The sequence below is a fragment of the Strongylocentrotus purpuratus genome, unplaced genomic scaffold (genome assembly GCF_000002235.5).
Source record: "Strongylocentrotus purpuratus isolate Spur 01 unplaced genomic scaffold, Spur_5.0 spur5_scaffold_20, whole genome shotgun sequence".
NCBI classification, from domain to species: Eukaryota; Metazoa; Echinodermata; class Echinoidea; order Camarodonta; family Strongylocentrotidae; genus Strongylocentrotus; species Strongylocentrotus purpuratus.
Window position 1 is genome coordinate 28755265 of NW_022145606.1, and position 22860 is coordinate 28778124.

Here is a 22860-nt window from a genome sequence, read left to right on the forward strand (position 1 = left end):
AAAAATGTATTTCAGTGAAGTCATTAATACAAAAAGTAAAAGGGAGTGCGGAATATGCATTCTCCTCTTTTTTGTAATTTTATTATTTTTGAAACCATGGTACATCGATAAATTTGAGAATTGACAGTATTTTCACGTTTATCACTAATACTTCAACCGAAAAAATCCTTTGATACTTTAAAAATGGGAGACCCTATAAGATCGTTAGCAATATGTATGAATAAATAAATTGTCCCGATATAACCATCAAGAAATAATAGAGCTCATAAATTATTGTCAACGTACTGATATCAACGCAGCTGAGGAGAATGAGGACCGTGCAAGCTACAGAATATTACATTCTAGCCATATCAGACTAGGTGCTCTTGGTCAATTTATGAAGAAAATGGCGAGGCCAAAGTCGTGCTGTTAAAATGTACATTATCTTTGCTTTATACCTCGCTCATACACTTTGGTGGGAAATCTTGTAAATCAACACACATTTTGGTAGATAAAAAAAAATAATGGGCAAGAAAACCGTACATCTCTCAGAGTAGCTAAAGTTATTCCTTGGGGTTTCCTTTAAGTTATGCATTATTGGGACATCCAGTGTTGCTGTTTACAGGCCTGAGAGTTGTAAACAAATTTAGGTAAATTATGACTACCTGTGTACAAATCGTGCAAACGGCTAACAATATGTTTTAACGCCGCGTTAGCTTTCTTATCCTTTATGCACGGTTGCTCAGTGTCCACACGTGCACTTCTGCACAAAAGAATATGCACCGAAAACGGAACGATTGGTTTAAGCAACATTACCCTTTTGCAACCATACACTTTTTCCGGTCTTGATTAGCTCCATGACAACAGTACTAGCCTTATACCACAGCTATAGATAGAATTTGCTCTGGAATAGTTCAATATTATTGTAGCCCTTGATAAATACATTATGGCTCAGGGAGATTATTTGTGTGGCATATAAAGTGTTAACTTCAACATCATCATCATTATACTAATCACCTAGTTTAGTTTTTCAAGAGCAGCAGCAAGTGATAAAACATCAATAAGCGGAACCTTAAGATCATCTTTCATAGACTGGTAGAAAGCTTGTGGGGCTGTGATTAGTAGTTTCTTCAGTTGCAGTAGTTGGGTTCCATTGAGGGTTTTCAAAGCTTTGTTACGTGTTGTGACGCTGTTAGCTGCCAGCCAATCCTGGACCTTCTTGGAATCCCATCCGGGTACTTGAGATTCCACTGGAGGTGGTTTCGGTTCTTGCTCTGGAGACGGGGGACCTTTCGAGTAAAATAGAGCACAAGTAAATAATCGAAACTCGTTTAAAAACACATACATATATAATAACATTTCACAAAATATGAATTCAATCACCAAAACAAATATTATTCGCCTTGTTTTTTCTGCTAGGTTAGTTTTTACTCACTGTAACTAAAATAAATCTCTGTATGAAAAATGTGTAATTGTAAGTATACATGTATACTTTCAACGATGCTAATGCTTATTTATGTTATGCTAAAATATTCATGCTAATAAAGAAGCATGCAAGAGTACGAACAAAAACTAGAAGGTCAGTTTTTTCTTTAAAAAAAATGATATACACAGAATAGCAACTTATCACGTAACCAAGGAATAAAACAAAGGATATAAACTAATGACATAAAGGTTATTATTTAGATATTAAAAAACTCTCTCTCTCTCTCTCTCTCTCTTCTCTCTCTCTCTCTCTCTCTTCTCTCTCTCTCTCTCACTCTCTTTACAGTGTAAGTGACATACCGGGAGCAGCGTTCATGTTCTGGACCGTTTCTTTCTGCACTGCGAATTCTTTTTCAATGATGCTGGAGAGTACCTCGGAGACAAGCTCGGCTTGCTGAACGATTTAGTAGATCTTCCCTGCCGTGATACCGCCTAGCCAACCAGAAGCTTTGAAGTCATTATTCACCTTCACAGGGATAATCTTCTTCTTGCATTCGTAGGCATAAGACGCTTCTAAAAACATGAAACAAAAGATCCATTTAAAAATTATATTTTAATGATTTCATATCGGCTGGGAAAGATTGTAAGAAAAGAAATTTCCTTTGAAAAGAAAGAAATGTTATTCAAATTCATAGGCAATTCGATACCATTCGTTTGTATACCCACAATACAAGTGTTAAAAATCACCAGGATTAGCCTTTAGTTTTACGACCGACAGACCTCATGTAATACCTTGTATTCCCCAATAAGGTAAGTCATTATCTTACATATTCCTAACCCAAAGACTCTCTTGATTAGAACACTAAGAAATAAGGGCACAATTGGGGTGCAGACTTGCAAACACCTTCATGTATTTGGCAGAGAGTGCTGCTATTTTAGCATAATTGCACCCTTTTCTATTATTGTGTGTATGTGTGTGTGTGTGTGCGTGTGCGTGCGTGTGTGCGTGCGTGAGTGTGTGTGTGCATACTTGCACACCGAATACTGGTATTTCCGCCAAGTCTGGTGCCAGCGAATTATGGTTTTCTGCAGATGGAACTAATATCGACCTTCTCCCTTTAAGTCAACTGATGTCTATGAGAAGAAGAGGTAAATCAATGAGCACCCCGGCAAGTGATAGGTTTAAAATGCAAATTAGTGGGCTCTCATAGGGAATTCGACACCAATCGAGTGTTTAAGTAATAATCTACGTTGTCAGTTACTAGGATTAGCCTTCAGTTGTATGACCTAAAGGTCATATGTTATGCTCAGCATTCCCTCATATTGTAAAGTCAATTTCTTACATTTTCCTCACTCGAAGACTCTCTGAGTGTATTTCTTGATTGAACAACGGTTATGCTGTGGCAGACTTGTACAACCATCAAAGGTATTTCTACTAAGTCTGGTGTCAGCGAATTATGACCTTTTGCACATGAACGACTGGCATTGATCAGAAGGAGAGGTCGATCTTTTCTCACCTGTACGGCACTCTTGACTATCTTGGTAACCACGTGTGATACATGCTATGATCATATCAGCATTCTCTACGGCTTCTGCCATGGCACCAATTTTATCACCCACTGAGACAAGAAAGAAGAAAAAATGAAAAAAGAAGTGGGAAAGAGTTAAAAGGAAAAGGAGAAAAATGGGAAAAATAGGATTAATATTAGTCATAAAAATAACAATAACCTGGCTTCTAAAGTGCATCTCATCTTCAGACAAAATATCAATATCAGATAACTACTAATTCATGAACTATTAGAAATATCAAACTAATGACAAGATTAATCATAACCAATCATTATCAACATCAATTACAGAGAAATGAAAGCAAACTATGATAAGGTAAAATAAATGAATTAAATTTTGATGAAAGCAGGTGAAATGTCATTATGAAGCGTTTTTGAACAAGTAAGATTTCAGTTGTGACTTAAAGAACGTCTGTGGTGGTTCGGAATGTAGGGCGAGAGAGGTCCAACGACGCAAAGCTGTATAATTGTGAGAATCTTCTGGAACCGTATAACTTTTCCCTGTCGTTCGTGGGTTCAATGAAGTGTTGAGATGCAGGGCGGAAGGATCGAGTGGGTACGTGAGGTGTAACAAGTTCAGATATGTAGCTAGGACAGAGTTCATGAATTGCCTTAAGAGTTAGAAGGATGCCTTTGTACTGGGATACGGGCAGCTAATGGAGTTTCCGTAGAGGGGGAGTGATATGATCTTGCCTCGTTAATTTAGAAACTAGACTGGCAGCTGAATTTTAAATTCGCTGATATTTGGCGATGTCTTTATTGGGGAGATTGATGAGGAAAGAATTACAAGAATCAAGAAGACAGGTGACGAAGGAATGGACAAAGATTTCAGTTGTGTGAATGTCGAGGAGACTTCTTATCTCGTGGATATTGAAGAGAGATATGGATGCATCCCAACGGATAGAGTTAAGTGTTTATCGAGCACAAGTTCAAGATCTCGTACAGTTGTGCTGCTACAGATGCTGGTGTCACAAACCATAGGTGAAGGCAGTTCCTGATGAGGGTCACGCTTCCTGTTTGATGTTAAATGAATTATTTCAGTTTCGTTATCATTGATAACAAGTATGTTATCCTTAATCCAATTGCGAATCTCACTGATACACAACTCTTTCTTTTGACTCATGTCTTGTAAGGAGTCGTAGCTGTGCACAACTTCAGGTCGTCGATATACATCATACACTCATCGTTGTGCGGTTCTGCAATGCCCTACAGAAGAGTTGTTAATCAGATGAATAACAGTGGCCCTATCATTTACCCCTGTGGTACTCCCCATCCCCTTCAGAGCTTGACGTCTTAGAAACAACGAGTACTCGCTGTTCCCTTCCCTACAGGTAGGAGGCAAGCCATTCTTTTACAACACATGTGAAAGCCTCTTCAGCAAGATGATTTGATCTACAGTGTCAAAAGCTGAGCTAAGATCGAGGACAACCACTTTCATTTTCAAGGGTTTTCAAAAGTTTCAATACTAAATGTTGGTCTGTAAGCTGACTGTCTCGGAGCAAGCAGAGCATTGTCCCTCAGAAAAGTCAATAGTTGCTAGCTGGCATACAATTCGCTCGATGTTCTTGCCGAGGTAGGGAAGATTTGAGATAGGCTGATAGATTCGAAGACAATCAGGATAAAGAAGGATAAAAAGAAAGAAGAATGAAGAAGAAGACAAAAAAGAAGGAGAAGGAAGAAGAATAATCATGGATAATCAAGCTCTAGTTTTTGGGGGAGGGAAATCTGAAGTATATGCAATTACCACAGCCATGGTGGTACAGAAGTAAGCGTCATATGAGAAAATAGTATTAAAAAGATAATTTCCTGTAATCATCTGCTCCAGCCATCTTCGGAATTCACCAGCTTAAATTACTTGTTGCAACTTTGCATGAAAGACAAGAACGAGACATGCATTAGGATAAAGATTCACGTCATGTTTGAAAATTATTAATCTTCCTAAGAAAAGTGTTTGCAGATAAACTTACTCATGTGGTCTTCATCCATCCATACGTTGTAGCCTCTTTTTCGCAGCTGTTTCTTGAACTCGCGCATCACAGGTTTAGACGGGTGTTCCCATTTGTAGCTGAGCATGATGTGTCCACTCGACTTTGCACTGTCCGACGGCGCCCTCTGCTGTGACTCGACATCTGTTTTCTTGTGGGTCAGGCCTTCGGGAAGTTTGGATTCGTAGATCTCGAAGAGAGCGCCCATACAAGCATTGCGGAGATTTTCGTTTTTACTCTGTGAATTCTCCGTCAGATCTTGTTAGTTAATAAAAGAAAATATGATAGCGTCTCTTTAAGGCCAGAAGGGTAGTAACTTAAGAACGTTATTCACGTCCTTCTATCTCTGAACACAAAAAAATGCTTCCTCTCGTACAATGGTTGCAAGAAAATATTCACTCCGTGTAGGCCTAGTACGTCACTGCACAACATTTGATGTTACTAATGCCCATGGTAGGTATATTCAATATGAAAAATCCTTCTCATAAACTTAATTTGTTCTTTACTCATCATTTTAAAAATTCAATTACAAATTACAACATTTTACAACCCTCCCCCCCCCCTCCCTCCTTTCCTTTCCCTCCCTTACTATTCCTGTACATTTCGTTGTGGTTACCCAAATGTATTGGGGGCTACGCCCCTCCAACCATTTCTTACACATATGATTTCAACTTAAGCAAAAACATAAATCCATCATAATTGTCTGTCAAGTATCGTTATGAGGACACATCGAACGCTAATGGTAATAATTTAAGTAAAGCATCATACGTTTTACATATGCAGTTGTTAACATTACGCTCCCATGTTATTATGATCATGAATAATGCAGAGAATGTTTGCTTACTGTAGATGATACCCTGTTCTTTTCGCAGCTTTTCTTTATTTTCCTTGAGAAATGCTAGTCTCCAGATTCCGTTGGCGGCAGAAGTTTTCTCCTCCACGGAACAATCTTGTTGGAGCAATTTAGCGAGGATAGGAATGCCCCCCTTTTCAACTATCAGCCGTTTGTTGTTGTCGTTGATTGCCAGATCATCTACTGATTTGACTAACTCCTCTGCATGAATAATAATAGATTTTCCAATTTTCTCCTTGGATGATTGTCGGCGTGACTCTGCCTTATGATCAGGGTTGGAGAGACATTTCTTCAACAGCGAAAGTAGTGATACGATACAGGTGTAGTTGGTGGAAAGCTTGTCGGCCTCTTCTTTCTTCACCAGCTTTGCCAACGTCATGAATGCCATTGTCTGTGTCAAGCTGTCTTCCGACTCGCCAAATTTCTGCAAGGCAGGCACTGCCCGATGATGCTTGGGAGTCAGAGTCGGCACTCTTCTGAAGGCGTTTTGAAATATGTTTATCGCTTCAAAAATCATTGCATCTACCCATTTGTTCATCTCCGTGTCACTCTTCACGAGGTGTAAAAACCAATCGACAATCAAAGACAGGCATCCATCTTCTTCCATTTGTAAACAGAAGTAATCAGACTCATCAGTAAAGTTCCAACCAGAACCAAGCAGTGCGTTATAGAATGTGAACATGTGTGTGAGCTCATGTGATAGTTCTTCTTGTTGATCAGCGCCTTCAAGCTTCTGTACCATATCTCCCTTTGTCCACGTATAAGCAAACATTTTGCAGTAGTCCGTGTCAATGCCCAAACCATCCGCTACAGCGTTCAGATCAAGGTCATCGTTATATGAAACTGTGCGGATGTCATTCATCCTTTCAAGACACGAGGTGCATGGGAAACATTTACAATCCTGAATGTGCTTGATATTGGCTTTGACAAGGGTAAGGCATTGTTTTACCTCGTCACCGAACTCTTCGATCCGTTTTGCTTTAGCAGCTGCAGAGTCAACGAGAAGAATATCTGAAATGGCAGTCAATGTCCCCGATGAAGCATCGTCGATAGTGCCTTCTTGCTGAATCGCGACATTCTGAGCATCGGCTTTTCCATTGGAGTTCGGTGAAGCAATCGTTTTCGGTTGTGAAGGACCGCCATCGGTTTCATCTGGAACTACAACAGCATCGTCTTTGGTCAACGTTTTGCTCTGCCCTTCCGCTAGTGGTCCACCAGAATGTACTTCGTTGGATGAGGAAGGTCCTTCAACTTTCCTGGCTGACGAAATCCTTCTGGTACTTGCTGAAGACCCCATGTTTATGAGAAACCGTCAGACACTGTCAAATAAACATTGAAGAATTGCTCCATGATTAGGTAAATGTGGTAGTATATACCAAAATGGGAATTTAGTGATGACGAGCAGAATGATGACTACCTACAATAGTTCCTGATTTAGATCTCATGTCCCCGGTTACCAAAGACGTTTTCCTCAAAGTAACCAGATGTATTACATACATCCTTGTGAAGGGCCTCAATATTAATATTACATTCACCAAGTTCAATTTCAATTTCATTTATTTCCACAAATTCATAAAAGACAGTATAAATTACAATCAAATACAAAAGCATTACAACAAAAGATGAACCTGCTTAAAATTATAATATCAAAATACAATTTATTTATTTTTAATTAAACAATAACACATACATAAACATATATAGATATTACGTGCAAATCTATGTGTGGGGAGAGTAGTAGTGGGTTGGTGGTACCAAGAAATACAATATATAGAAGAAATGAATGATATACAGGAAAGAAATATTGAGAAAATAGAAAGAAACACCGTCCAAAGTAGTAATGAATAAATATATTTCAATAGTTAGAATGCAACATGTTTCTCCTACCTGGCAACTGATAAAGTATATATTTCGCATTTTATAGACACCAAATTATTCGTTACACGAGAATAAAATCCTTCGTATCGAGGCAGTTGACAAAGATTTCTGCATGAAACTTGATTACATTACGAAAATGGCCTATTGTCGTATAAACAAATGGTTGGTCATCTCGCTGGCTTATTCAACTTTCGTATTTGTATATATGATATATGTAGGCTAGCCCACAGTTGTTTATTGTCACAAAATCGAAATATCAACAACCGTGCAGACTTATGCAAAAACACATCATCATTCATATACACAGGATACTATTATTATCAAATATGACTATTATTGATATTACCTGCTCAGACGATAGTAGATCCTGTTTGTGAAAGCTTTCCGACAAGCAATGAAGTTTCAAATGATCTTATGTCTACTATAGTGTTTATTTAGAATTGTTGCTCTCTCCAACGGTAAGTCAAGTGCATGTAGTAGGCATATACTTATATGATTGCCCATATAACGAGCTATTGAATCCGTTCACGAAGCGCCGTTGCTTGTGCACTGGTGGGGACACTGCTGGTTTGTGACAGTCCCATGGCAACGAGCGAAACCATTATGATAATTAGCTCACGATAGCCTTTTTATGAATGAAATCTCTCGATGAGGGCTACGGCGATGAAGTTCACTAGGATTGGCAAGCATAAAAATCAGACCGTTTCCATTAATAACGATACTTCTTACAATCATGACAATTAGTATTATAGTTGCTATACATAGTGTTAGTAGTAGTGGTAGTAGTAGTAGTAGTAGTAGTAGTAGTAGTAGAAGTAGTAGTAGTAGTAGTAGTAGCATCAGCAGCAACAGCAGCAGTAGTAGTAGTAGTAGTAGTAGTAGTAGTAGTAGTAGTAGTAGTAGTAGTAGTAGTAGTTGTAGTAGTAGTAGTAGTAGTAGTAGGAGGAGGAGGAGGAGGAGGAGTAGTATTCGTAGTAGTATTGTTGTTGATGATTAGTATTAGTATTAGTATTATAATTATTATTATTACGTCTATTGATATTATTAATTATTATAATTACTAGTGTTACTATTATCATCATCCTCATCATCATCACCTTTACCATCATGCTATTGTTATTATTATCATTATTCTCGTTTTCAGATCTGGGATTGGTATTATGAAAACAATATCGTCTATTACGTTACGAAAATGATGCTAACCGTCAGAACAAATCAAAATTAGGACAAATCATTGACTAATGTTTGCTTAAAACATGGCATATAACTTTATAATAGATGGTAACTTTGCCATCAATGGTAACTACCATGGAAACCTTGAGTAGTTGCCAATGATGGCGAATTTACCACCAATGGTAAGTGTTTTGCAACGGTGCCCTGGTTGCGTTAGCGTAAACTTAGCAGAAGCATCTGCTTTAGTACCAATGCTAAATTTCTTCATAATTTAATTTTGCCATAAGGATTAAAATCGTTTTCCCAAACATAAAAAGTACGGCCCTCGAGTATAAAAGGATACCATTGAAAGCTTTGCCCATGTGTAGAATGATAACAAATAAGCCGAGAGCCTTGTACGTGAAAGTTTATTATGTCGTCACAATCAATTTTTTTTTCTTCAATAAAGTGCTGGCCTTTGTTGATAATCCCAATTCCGTGTCATCTCTTTATATTGATGTAGTTGCAGTATAGGCCGTGTGGGGGGGGGGGGGGGATATCAAAGCAAAGAAATGGCGTTTTTTCTTCTCCCGTAAGAGATTGAGAGAGATTACGGACTTTTAGATTTGCGCGCCGACATAGTAGGCTGCTATGTATGACGTCCTTTTTAATAAGCGACTGTGACGTCCTTTTAAGGCACTGTCAATGCCTTAAAAGGACGTCACACGTAGCAGTCCACTATGTCGACGTGCTAATCTAAAAGTCCCTATTGTGGTCGTTATAGGCGAAGGGTGTAAATGCATAGGTTTTCGTAGTACATGTTTCAATTACAACAGGTGGTCTGTTTATACAGATGATCACTAAAGCGTGTTGACTGTTATAATGACATTCATACCATGTATTCATATAGTGCCCTCTGATTCCATCAATGCGATTTCCTATGATTATTCCTGGTAAGTCGATTTCAAGCCAGTATTATTTGTGCTTTCTCTCCACTCATAGGGAGTATTCATACCATATTACCCTTCCCCCCCCCCCCCAAAAAAAAACAAAAACAAACAAACAAACAAACATACAAACAAACAAAACAAACAAACAAAACAAAAAACACACACACGCCCACACACATCCGTATGTTCGCTTTGGTAAGTCATTAATTATCATTACCAAGTCCCTCTGTCCCTCGGAGAGGACACAAAGTCATCGATCCCCTGATTGTTTTAATGTATGCTTTCTTAGCAGTCAGGTAAAAGAACCATCAAAACACACGTTTAAAATTACCTAAACCTACAAAACAAAGAAATATTGGATTGTCAGTCTTGTACGTGAGCCTCGAAAACAAAAGTATTTTACTGATGACCTTTGTATATTTGTAAAGCGCTTAGAGACATTTGTATTAAGCGCTATATAAAAATTAAATATTATTATTATTATTGACTATGTTATCATGTTTATTTAGCCCAAATATCGACCCGAAAACCGGACGACCTTTTTTTTTCCCCTGTAACATATATTTTCTCCCCTCCACTCCTCGAATCCTGAACCCGCCACTTTAGGTACAAGCACACCGGAAGGAAACGGGAAGTATGTGTTCGTGGCTGATGGTCTGGTGTCGTCAAAGTTCCGGATATTTATTTATTTATTTATTTCTAATCTTTTGACAGGGTAGCCCATTCACCTACAAGTAGTGTTCTTCCATGGGGCCCTGAATGAACATATTTACATCGTTTATAACATTTATACAGAACAGTTACAAAAATAATACATGATAAACATGTCATGTATTGTCATCATTGGACTAATGGATATTTGTTTACTTTCTCACTCGCTTTGGCTTCATAAGATTCTTCATCCCATTTACTGAGACGCAGGTATATAACATTCATTTTTCCTCTCTCTCTCTCTCTCTCTCTCTCTCTCTCTTCATCTCTCTCTCTCTCTCTCTTCATCTCTCTCTCTCTCTCTCTCTCTTACACTCTCCCGTTCTCCCTCTCTCTGCCCTTCTCTGCTCTTCTCTCTCCCTCTCTCGCTCTATCTCTCTCTCTCTCTCTTCATCTCTGCTCTTCTCTCTCTCGCTCTCTCTCTCTCTCTCTCTCTATCTCCCTTTCTCTACTACCCTTCTTATTTGTTCAGTCTTAATAAGAAGCTGGCGAAAGAAAATCAACATAGAACTTTAGTATTTCATAATGTATAAAACATATCTTTATTAAACAAATTATTTCAGTGAAGTCATTAATAAACTATATAAAAGGGAATATCTTTGAGCATTATCAGGTGGGCTGTATCTAATAGACCACCTTATAATGTTGTTAAAATTGCCTTTATTTCTTTATTTTTCTTATTTCGACCCACTTTTTTGTGAGCAAGATAACTTAAAAATGGTTCAATCAAATACCTTGAAATTTGGCACACGTATGTATAGGCATTAGAACAAAGCACAGACAAATTTTCAACCTTGAACTTGACTGATGACGTCATCTAGGCGCCATTTTGTGAAATTTTCTGAAAATCAACTCATGGTCATATCTTCATAGCAAAAGCCATTTTTTTTTTTTTTTTTCTTTTTTTTTTATTTGATTTATTGGTTTCTGCATCTTTTTTTTTCTTTTTTCATCATACATTTTCATGAACATAATATGGTTTGATACAATATTTTAAGTGTATATAATTCTCATTCATATTTATCATGATCAAGGTCAATATCAGTCCGGTCAATTTCAGGACAAAAAAACGCGCGCGTGCGCGTACGTCCGCGCGTTAATGAGCGCGCAAAAATTTAAAATGCTCAAAATTGTCTCAAATTTTTTTTGCATACGTTTCAGGTCATTTTAAGCATTTTATAAAAAATCGCGCACACGCGCATGCGCGCGCGTTTTCGCGCGTAACACCATTACACAACATAGAATCGCCATTCGTTTTTCTTTCATGATATTTCTCATATTTTTTCGAGGAATTTGATACCATGTTTATCTCTTTATGACCATTAATAACAAGATGAGCGTCCATTCAAGATAAATGTCCGTGCGCGCGAGCTCTTTTAATACATAGCATATAATGGGCAAAAACATGCCTATACAAAATCCATTATACCTCTTTGGAATGAGCCGTGACCTTCAATTTTTTTCATATTTAGATAGAGTATGAGTCGGAGATATGATTCCATGTCTCATTTGGCCATTAAGTGTATCGTGACATCATCATAATGGCCTTGGAACTCAAAATACGAATTTGAATATTATGACGTCAGCATATTTATGGTAAATTGATTGTATCTCTGTAAATATTGATCGATTTTCTTCCAAATTTCGATATGATGTAGCTAAGACAATTCTGTACAAGCTCAGTTCTCACCATTTTTCATTTTGATCACGTCATCATAGTGAAAATTACGATTAAAGGGCACATATCAGAAATTTCTTAAGTTGCGTGTTATGCCTAAGGAAGGCGAATTTCGTTCACATCATTTATCTACATGACATTGTTTTTTAGCAGTATCTCGCTTATTTTCGCTCTATTTTGTCTCAAATTTTAGTTGACCAGCCACCAGCCCACCTATACTTGTTCCAAACGAGTATTACATATCTAGTCTTCTATTTGTTTTCTTCCATCAATTTTAGAAACCATTTCTCATCGATGAATTAAAGCACCGACAGTTTGTTCAAAGTTATTCCTTTTTTAACAACAGAAATACCTTTCATAGTGACGTTTACTTCCAACATGGGAGACTTCAACAAGAGTTGTTTAAGACCGTAAGAAATGTGAATGAATAAATTAAATGTCCCGGAATAATTATCATGAAATATTACGGCTCACAACTGATTATCCATCTGCTTAGATAAACTTGTGAATAGAAACAAAAAAATGATTTGTGATTCAATTATCTGTGTTTCATAAATTAATAATAGTCTGATTCATCTTTCCAAATACTCATACTTTGCACAAATCAATATTTTGTCCTAAAAAATATTTGCCTTAGATGTATTTTTTTTACTTCAAAACGTTCAAAATAATTTTTCTCAAATATTAGATTGGTATTGTTTTGAAGCAAAATTTGCGAAACTGACTGGGATAACATTTAGCTCAAACCTAACTGTTTTGAGGCAGGCCCAAAACATGAAGTTATTTGATCGTTATGCAGAAGAAAATACAACTTTAAGACTCCCCTCACAACGCAGGGACTTTCGAGAGTAGAAGTGCGAGAAAAAGAAGACCAATAATGTACGCACATTACAATCATAAACATTACTTAACAACATTAATAAAACTAACATCTATATAATTATAGCGCTTAATACTTATGTTTTTATAAAGGCATGTACTATTATTTTCCCGGAATGACCCGAGCGGCTCTGATAATGCTCTCCGAAATGTCTTCCTCTACCAGATACCCATTTACATCACCAGGGTGGCGAGTGTTAAATGCAGATTAATGTCTTGACAAAGGACATTATTGCCGCATTGGGATTTTATCCGCAATTTAAGTGGTCTACAGTCCGGTGGCATATATACACTAGACCACCACGACACCTCTACTGGTCTCAACCCAGCTTAGGAGAATGCAGATTATACGATCTACAGAACATTTCGAGTCATATCAAACTAGGAGTTGGAGTTGAATTAGCGTAGAGGGCGCCTGTGAAGCTGTACTTGTCTTGACAGAAGTCAACTGGGATCTACGTTTCTAATCGATGGCTGAAACTCATTGCAAAAGACATTATCGTATTAACAAGTTTTTAAAGTACTGCAGCAAATCACCATCAACAACAATTATTTAGGCACTCTAATTCTTTCCACAATAGTCTCACAACTTTTAACATAGAAAACTAGTATTAATTTGGTAAGTTATATTACTTGTTTACACTTTTCATACGTACAACAAATCACATGAATTACATTGGAAAGCTCCGACCAATGAAAAAGGAAGAGATAATGTGTTCAGAGGTTCTCCAAAGCTGCGGCTAATGAGAGGACTTCCATGTAGGGGACCTTCAGGTCTTCTTTCATGGACTGGTAGAACGTATCCGGAGCCGTCGCCAGTTGTTTCTTCAGCTGCAGCAATTGCAGCCCAGTGAGGTTCTGAAGACTCTCGTTGGTGGAACTGATGCCGTTGGAGGTCAGCCACTCGCGGACTTTGTTGACCTCCCAGGTACGAACTTCCGGTTCAGCTGATCCACCGCTTCGTGCCCCTGAGGAAGAGAGTATATGGTTTCATAAAATGGCAATGAAACAATATCGATGATTTTTTTTTTTGTTAATACATGACATGGTTGATATTAGTATCACGCCAAAAGTATCGTAGCATGCTTTTTTTTTAAAGCTCACAGATAATGGACCTAAAAGATGATAGCTGTCCAATTTTACTATTCATTGTGTTTGGCCTTGTGTGTGTGTTTTGTGCGGGTTGTGATCGAGTTATGTGCGTTGTTGTGTGTTTTTTAAAACTGGCTATGTCTCATTACTTGACAAGCTTTTCTAAATTGTGTTATAAGACATTAAAATACAAAGTCAAAAGGATTTGTTATTTCTTTTAAAAGAGCAGAGAAGTCCGTGGAACTCATCAACGAACGCGATAGCAACACTTTCAGTGAAGATTTTAGACGGCACTAATTGATATTCATAGTGTTACCATCTCAACCGTCTTCTTCTTATTATTATTTAAAAGTATTATCCTAACTATCTGTGGTAACAGTTTAGGAGACCGCCATCATAATCGACGCTTGAGTAGGATGGCGGCCTGGATTTTTAAAAAATAATGTGAAATTTGTAATGAAAATTTGTTTATTCGGTCTTTGTGTGGGTGTTTTTGAGTGTGTCCCTACCCGACTGTGCCTCAGGATTCTTCTGCAGTTCTTCCTCAATCTCCAGATCAATGATCCTGGGAAGTTGGTCGGTAACCTTGTCTACACCTGGGACTGGGTAGTAGATCTTCCCGGCGGTGATGCCCCCGAGCCATCCCGAGGCCTTGAATGCTTCGTTTACCTTCACCGGGACAATCCGCTTGTTGCAGTCATACGCATAAGTTGCCTCTGCGGAATTGAAATTACAGTATTGGATGAAATTTTTTTAGAAGACACTCTTTCGAGATAGTTAGGCAGGTAAATCGTCTCGTTATAAGCATAAGTTGCCCCTGCAGAAATGAAACGGCAGTATTGGATGTAACATTGTTAAAAGACACCCTTTCGAGATAGTTAGGCAGGTCAATCAGCTCGTTAGTAAAATGCAAATGATATCATGTTATAAGTTTCCTCTGCAGAATTGAAACGGCAGTATTGGATGCACCTTCGTCGGGGCAATCCGCTTGTTGCAGTCATACGCATATGTTGCCTCTGCAGAATTGAACAAATGACATTATTGGATGCAACATTGTTACTTGACACTCTTTCGAGATAGTTAGGTAGGTCAATCGGCTCGTTAGTAAATATGAAATCATTTCATGTTATACGCATAAGTTGCCTCTGACAAACAATAAAAGAGAATCAATCACTAATATCAGCCACTTAAATCTGAGCACTCGGTTTCATCTAGGAATTGTTCGTTATAATGCCCCGTTGTGAGCCTTTTTGTGATGGGTTTTGGGTGAAAATAAGCCCAGACTTACAAACCTGTTCGACAGTTCTTGCTCTCTTGATACCCCTCTGTGACACAAGCCAGGATCAGATAGGAGTTCTCAACAGCTTTAGCCATCTTCTCGATGATATCCCCACCTAAACAGATGGTCAACGACATAGTTATTGGTAAATATTCTTTTCACGCCAACCTTAGTTAAATGTTATGTATCTTGGAATGTTCTCTAGGTGTGAGGGGAGGGGTTTGACGGGGATTATACAAGAAATATAAATGTAAGCGTATGAAAAACCTTTTAAAACTTTCTTTGGCAGTCAAGATTCTCAATTGTTTACGGGAAATGAGAGTGGGTGGACCACTCGCATATAATTTATTATGGTTAACTTTTAATTCTCGATATCATACCAAGGTTTAATGTTAGATATATAATTACATATTTTCATTTAGGTTCGCTCGCAAAATATAATACATGACTTTAACTGGTGAATGTTAGTAACGTTAGTTGCTATGTGTAGTTCGATTTGCCTTCTTTATTATGTTAAAGGAAGAGTGGAGTGGAGTGAGATCGCGATCACGCAAATAAATCAAAACCGGTCCGATTCTGGACTAAAGCCTATGATAAGTGATTTTATGGCTTACTCATGAAATCTTCATCCATCCACACGTTGTACCCCCTGCTTCTTAGCTGGTCCTTGATCTCGCTCATCACGGACTTTGACGGCTGTTCCCATCTGTAGCTAATCATGATGTGCTGCGAAGGCTTTTCAGTAGGCGTAGAGGGCGTCTGTGAAGCTGTACTCGTATTTGCAGTAGTCAACTCATCCGGTAGTTTGGAGCTGTAGATCTCGAAGAGCGCTCCCTTGCACGCTTGGTTGAGCGCGGGGTCGGGTCCACATGAAAGACTTATCAACTCTGGAGGGGAAAGATAATTTAAAAAATACGGAATTGTGAGACCCTGCGAATAATTGCTTCCATTGATTCCCCCGTTTTTATTAAAAGAATGTAGAAATTGATATCTCAATCGAAAGGGGTGTAGATAAAAAAAAAAATAAACAAATACAAAACAATACTAAACAACAGACCTTTACGAAAAATTCGAGGCTTATATAGTTTCTGAAGGCTTGCTTTTGATGTTTGTTATAATAGAATGCTTGACTTTTTCTGTACATTTGTCCAACTTTACTTATATTAGTTTATTAAATGTAAAGGGTCTCCGATGTTGCCATGCTATAGACAATAACACATTTAACATGTTCAAGGTTTATGTAGGACGCCCTCTGTTTCTGCGAATGCCATCGATATACATGTACTTTATTTTACCAACACCTGTCAATGTCATTTAATTTGATGTAAACCCTTACTAACCATTATTAACTTTAATTATTTAGTCTGGAAAGTATAGCAATTCCCAAATCTTACCTTTGAGTAAGTCAAGTTCCTCTCTAAGCCTATCCTTGTTCTCCTGCCTGAAGGCGAGTTGCCAAAGTGCTTCTGCTGCGTGTCTCTTTTCTTGCGATGTACAATCCATCTCCAGCATCCTTGATAAGATGGCGATGCCATCATTCTCGGCGATAAGGCGCTTGTTCTCGTCATTGATTGCAAGTTGCTCGATGCCCTGGACGAGCTCGATGGCGGATAAAGTGAAACCCCTCCTGAAGGCGTCGGTGCCGGTGCTTCTGGTAATCCGGATCTTGTGCTCGACGTTCTCCAGAGATTGCCTGAGCAGTGAGAGAAGGTTGTCCACACAGGCAGAATTGGTTGTGAGCTTATCGGCCTCCTCCTTGTCGACCATGTACGAGAGAGACATGAAAGCACATGCTTGGACAATCGGGTCTTCTGATGCTGTCAACTTCTGCAACGCTGGGACGATCTGTCGATGGCTCCTCCGAATGTCCTCGATCCTTCTACAGGTGTTGTGCAGGATGTTCAGGACATTGAAGACAATTTCTGTGGCCCATTTGTTCAAGGTGTTGTCCTGGAGTGAGAGCATCCAGTCCACAATGATTGAGAGTCTCCCTTCTTCCTCTATACTTAGGCAAAAGGGATTTGATTCGTCCGTGTAGTTCCAGCAGATTCCCGCCAGAGCGCGGTAGAATTCGAAGGACCGTTGCGCCTCCTTCAGTAAGGTATCCGTCGCTGACGCATCGGTAAACATCTCCAGCAATTCTTTCTTCTGCCAACATGATACGAACATACGAGAGAAGCTGGTGCGTTCCGCCATCAGGTCACCGATTCTCTCCTGGTCTAAGGCAGAGTTCCCGGAAATCTCTTTAACCAAAGCCACACCACTAAGACACGTATTACACGGGATGTTCGCGCAGCTCTCGACGTGGTTGACGGCGTTGAAGATCACGTTGAACTGTTCCTGGAGATTCTCTGGAACTCCTTCCATGAGATCGGGCGTCGTCGATGACGCCGAACCCTCAGATCGAGGACGGATCCTGTCTCGCAATCGTTGCAGCCATGCGAACGGCATTGTATTTCGCAGAGCACTGACTCCAAAAATGATGAAATTTCCCATCTACCAAGATACCATTACTCTAGTTGCAATCCAAGTTTATGTTTTTTTCCAGCTCTCAAGCCGAAACGGATACCTGATCGACGGTTGTAGAGGATGTAGGCACTTGCTGCGTCTCAACTCTGAGGCTCCAAGAGAATGAAAAACACTGTGCGGATCCAGGACCTTTTATTAGCTTATTATAGATCCTGTGAACAAAATGTTGAAATCATTTTTAAAAATTTATTGCAACATACCATCGATTTCGAAATCGAATCATTGTCTTAGTCATGTCTCTACTTTCACATCCGAAGTAAGTGGTCGTTTTCTTCCGGTATGACTTCTCCTTCTAGTTCAAGGTCCAATTCATATCATGGGTTGGGCTTACTTTTAACATTAATATTTTGTTTGTATGTATGATCAGCAAAATATAGGTGGGTTATTAAAGAATGTTGACCCTTCTACCATGATTCATTTTTCAGTAACATAATAAGACTTTTGAATAGTGAAGGATGTTGTAATATTTCTTCGTGTCTACAACGTCGCACACAAATTGTACAGAAATAAAAATTCTGCTCGGCTAATTTTACCTAGTTGGCACCTATAGACTCAATTTGTGTTTACACCTTACCACAGAGAAGGCGCGATAGCTCAGTCGGTAGAGCAGTGGTCTCTTAATCCTGTGACCCGGGTTCGAAACCAAGTCGATGCGAAGTCAATGCGCTAGTGCCCTTTGGTAGGGCATTAATCCTCATTACCAGGTCCCTCGGAGAGGACCTAAAGCCGTCGGTCCTCTGGTTGCTTACTTACAAGCATTTAATGAGTAATGTTGACGAGGAATCTTTTTTTATTTGCTGAACTCTAGCATGCTACTTCATGCGGCAAAATCATGAAGACTATAATTTCTTTATAATATCCATAATGAACATGCAACCATTAGATTCGTACCATATTTCAATACCTTGACCCTTAAAAAACACTTTGTGGTCTCGTAACCGGGATGCCCCGGGTTCGAAATAAAGTCAATGCGCTCATTACCTCTGATAAGGCATTAATCCTCTTTACCAAGTTCCTCGGGAGGACTTAAAATCGTCGGTTGTTGTTTACATCCTGGTTGTTTACATAGAAGCATATATACGCCTTCTTGGCAGTCAGGTTAAACAATCATCATCAAAACAAACCATGAAAACACCTTAAACTTTTTCTCCTTAATTCAAGGTTTTAATTGTCCTTTGATACCTCAGTCACACCGACAAACCAACCCCAAAACGACTCCAAGCGATCGAATCGTGGTCCTTGGTTAAACTCTTTATTTGCCACACGAATGATCTCCCTGGAATATATTATATTTATCAAGGGATATACCAAAAGCTTCGAGATTACTTATTGTTTCCACTGCAATATTAATCTATATAGGTTTTAAACTGGCTGTCATGGAGCTAATCAAGACTGGAAATTAATAGTGTTTGTGTTGCACAAAGAAATCCTTTGGTCAATTGTTGCCTATTCGTTTTTTGTGCAAAAGTACATGTTCGGTAAATGAGCGACCATGCAGAGAGTGAAAGCAACAAATGAAGGTTAAAATGTAATTTTTAGTTCGTCTTGTTATCATGGTTATCTGGTCGCGTTGGTGTAACTGGAAACATAAAGAAAATGTCGGTCTGTTCCTTCTTTAAGCACAAGGCAATGCAAGAATGTTTTATTTGTTAAAATATAAGAACTGAAACTGCTTGATCATTGAACAATGATTCGACTTCGGATTAGAAAAAGCTATTTCCATCCGTCGAAAGTGATATTCCCATTGATCACATTGGCTAGATTGTATCCGTGATCAACATGATAATTATGTAAGTACATCAATCAATTATTGTATATTTATCAAAGTAAGGAAGTTTTTGTTAGAAGGAAATTTGCAATACCTTACCATCATTCAAAGAAAGATTGTAGAAAGAATTAAAATTTTCAAAAAGAGTTTTCCCAACTATTTGTTATAACACTACAGTCTATTAGGGAAAATTTCCTCGATCTTTCTACAGATGTTATGCAGGATGTTCAGGTGTAAGGTAAACCTCTCATTCAAAGATTCTTACTTATCTGAGGCACTCCATGATCATTCTGAAGCGCATTTTTGTTCGGGCTTTACATTACACCATATCTTACAGACACTGATGTCACAATGCCGTGCATCTCAGATTTGTAAACCTGGAAACATTGTTAAACAGTAGTAATAATAATATGGATATTTATATAGCGCCGGTATCCACCAGGCTCTGATGCTGGCACTTTTTTGCCTTTAATCCAGCCCCCTCACCCTCCCCCTCCTCCTCCTTAGAACAATAATCCTGGGGGCATTGTTGTCTAATTATACAATAATTACCGTGAAGAATGTAAATGACAATGCTTCAGAATCAGCGTGAATGGAGGCACACGTATATCTAATGATATCCATTGTATTTAACACAAAAATGTCCTGCTGGTTTGTCTGTGTTCTATATACCCTATAAGCCTATTCCTAACGTACAGGAAATAAGTAGAAATAACATTTCCTCCAAACCGACTTTAACCCGAGCAATATCAATGTTTCCTGTCTTCCGTATTATTATTATAAGTTCTCTTCAGGCGCGTACGTAGGGGCGGGGGATCGAACCCCTCCCCCTCATTTGTTGTAAGTGTCTGTTTTGGAGGACCCCCCCCCCCTTATTTTTTTTAGTTTAATAAAAAAAATTAAAAATTAAAAAAGCATAAATAAATTAAAAAAGCGGCTGGCTGAGTCGTTGCGAAATTTAACCCCCCCCCCCCCTTCGAGACAAAAAACCCGCGTACGCCCCTGGTCCTCTTAGTATGACCATACGGGTCATTTATAGAGAAATCCTATCGTTTTTAATAATCCCCTCAGCATGTATGAAAGAAGAAAAGTGAGGAAAACGGAATGGCGAAAGGTTGAAATAAATCTGTCCAATAATTAGAAAGTTAAGAAAGTTTAAAAATGTGGAATCACTACATTTGTGCGAATCTCAAATTGGCAATCGTGGATTGTGACGCAGTCACTGACATCTCTCCCGTGTGTCGTGTACAAAAGACAGTTGATTTTCTTCTTGGATTTTTGTTTTCTTTCTAATGCCCTTTTCCCATGGGGTAATCCTACAAAGATATTTTGGATAGCATATTTCCTGGGTCATACATTCAAATTGTTTACAACATTTCTAAAAATAAATTGTGTGTCCGAACGAAAGGGAAAGTTGTTCGCCACTACATCACAATGGCATTTACCGATTTGGCCATTTTTAAATTCCTTAGTTGTAGTGATTACTTTCAACAGTTCTTTTTTTCAGAGCACTGATTTTACCACTGAGGCTGGATTTTTCTTTAAATAAACTAAATTGTTAAGAAATTGAACACACTGTATTGGAAGATAGTAAACGCATTGAAACAAGTCCACTGCTTAATAATACACCGGTGGATTTCAACATTGTATAGTAGAAATTAAAACTTGAATCGAATCGAAAAATTGATTGTTTGATATAAATTACCAAACATGTACATTCATATCCATATGATTATCATTTATTTCTTTCACGCTATTAATTACAATGCCTTCGAGTCATTTTTCTCTGTTTGTTTATCTAACAGTTTAGCAATCATTTTTATGCACTGTTATGTTTTCCATGATTCCTTTGTTTGTTTGTTTGATTTACCTGACTTCTAAGAAAGCATGTGCATGCTTGTAGGTAAGCAAGCTGAAGACCGACGGTTCTAATACCTGTCCGAGGGACTTGGTTATGAGGATCAATGCCCTACGAAAGGCGCATAGCGCATCGGCCTGGTTACGAAGCCGGGACCTCCCGGTAACGAGACCACTGCTCTACCACTAGGCCATCGCGCCTCCCTATTTGAGGGTTTTTCGAATCTGTGGCTCCTTTCATTCTATGTGTTACTTAATTACATACAAAATAAGGAAGTATTTTATAAAACAAAAATACATAGGCCTGTAGCCACATATTAAATGAGTGCGACAAAACTACTCTACTCACCTCCTTTATTTTTTACTAGCGCTGCGTCTGTCTCCAAAGATTGTCTGAACATCTGATTCCACAAAACTGCTGTAATCATCGACTTGAACGCTGAATACAAACTGTATTTACGAGGAACTTTATATCAGCTTCTATCAAAACTACATTGTCTAATGACTGACAACTATATAGTCTAGTTTCCTTGATTCTTTTGGAAACAATCACCCGCCATATTAATCCTGTTTATAACTCTCGCTCACACTGCGGTTATCATACTGGGTTTGTTTCCTGTCATGAGGCAGTAAAACGAGGAGGAAGGAAGGAATAGGGGCGTATACAGACATTAGGGGGTTTTTAACATGAGGTGGAATTGAATATACACGAGTGGCCCTTGGTTGTGGAGGTACATATTATAGGTTCGAGGGCCTTCAAAATTTAAGGAGGGGGTTGGGGGCTTGGGCCGCCCTTTCTGGAGACGCCACAATGTTCGAAATCATCATGTCTTGTATCTTCCTTGATCCTAACTCTCTCGTTCTCTCTGTCTGTCTCTCTCTCTCTCTCTCTCCCTCTCTACCACTCTCTCTCTCTCTCTCTCTGCTCTCTCTCTCGCTTGTTCTCTCTCTCTCTCTCTACCACTCTCTCTCTCTCTCTCTCTCTGCTCTCTCTCTCGCTTGTTCTCTCTCTCTCTCTCTACCACTCTCTCTCTCTCTCTCTCTCTCTGCTCTCTCTCTCTCGCTCTCTCTCTCTCTCTCTCTCTCTCTCTCTCTCTCTCTCTCTCCTCGCTCCTGCCATCCATTATGTTTTGTTTCTCGAACTGTATACTCTTACCATTGATCATGACTGTTTTCATGTACTATATTCGATTGCTATACCAACATTATGCCATGGCCATAATTTTCCCTATTAATTTTAATTTATCAAGTGACATAGCACCCCCCCCCCCTCCTTT

General features: G+C 38.7%; 2 protein-coding genes across 2 annotated transcripts; both read right to left on the reverse strand.

The window, feature by feature from the left end:
- Positions 1–1097: 1097 nt before the first annotated feature.
- Positions 1098–7107, reverse strand: LOC105442224. Its single transcript, XM_030993829.1, has 6 exons — positions 5802–7107; positions 4940–5215; positions 3896–3985; positions 2922–3023; positions 1765–1977; positions 1098–1268 (listed from the first exon to the last, which is right to left on the reverse strand). Exons 1-5 carry the CDS (start codon positions 7105–7107, stop codon positions 1868–1870), a joined length of 1884 nt encoding a protein of 627 aa, XP_030849689.1. The 3' UTR covers positions 1098–1268; positions 1765–1867.
- A 5714-nt stretch (positions 7108–12821) lies between these two features.
- On the reverse strand, positions 12822–22144 carry LOC100894123. The gene is made up of 6 exons (XM_030993135.1): positions 21933–22144; positions 16824–18110; positions 16044–16316; positions 15443–15544; positions 14660–14866; positions 12822–14026 (listed from the first exon to the last, which is right to left on the reverse strand). Exons 2-6 carry the CDS (start codon positions 17923–17925, stop codon positions 13776–13778), a joined length of 1935 nt encoding a protein of 644 aa, XP_030848995.1. The 5' UTR covers positions 17926–18110; positions 21933–22144; the 3' UTR covers positions 12822–13775.
- Between the last annotated feature and the right edge of the window lie 716 nt (positions 22145–22860).

Bases quoted from the DNA above. Each gene is read 5' to 3' on its own strand.
- LOC100894123 (XM_030993135.1), bottom strand. From the start codon at position 17,925: ATGGGAAATTTCATCATTTTTGGAGTCAGTGCTCTGCGAAATACAATG. The intron at 15,545-16,043 runs GTAAGCCATAAA...CCATCTGTTTAG, and splicing joins GATGGATGAAGATTTCATGA to GTGGGGATATCATCGAGAAG. The intron at 14,027-14,659 runs GTAGGGACACAC...TCTCTTCCTCAG, and splicing joins GAATCCTGAGGCACAGTCGG to GGGCACGAAGCGGTGGATCA.
- LOC105442224 (XM_030993829.1), bottom strand. From the start codon at position 7,107: ATGGGGTCTTCAGCAAGTACCAGAAGGATTTCGTCAGCCAGGAAAGTT. The intron at 3,986-4,939 runs GTAAGTTTATCT...AACATCAAACAG, and splicing joins GATGGATGAAGACCACATGA to GAAGCGTGACCCTCATCAGG. The intron at 3,024-3,895 runs GCTCGATAAACA...TTCTTGTCTCAG, and splicing joins GTACGAGATCTTGAACTTGT to TGGGTGATAAAATTGGTGCC.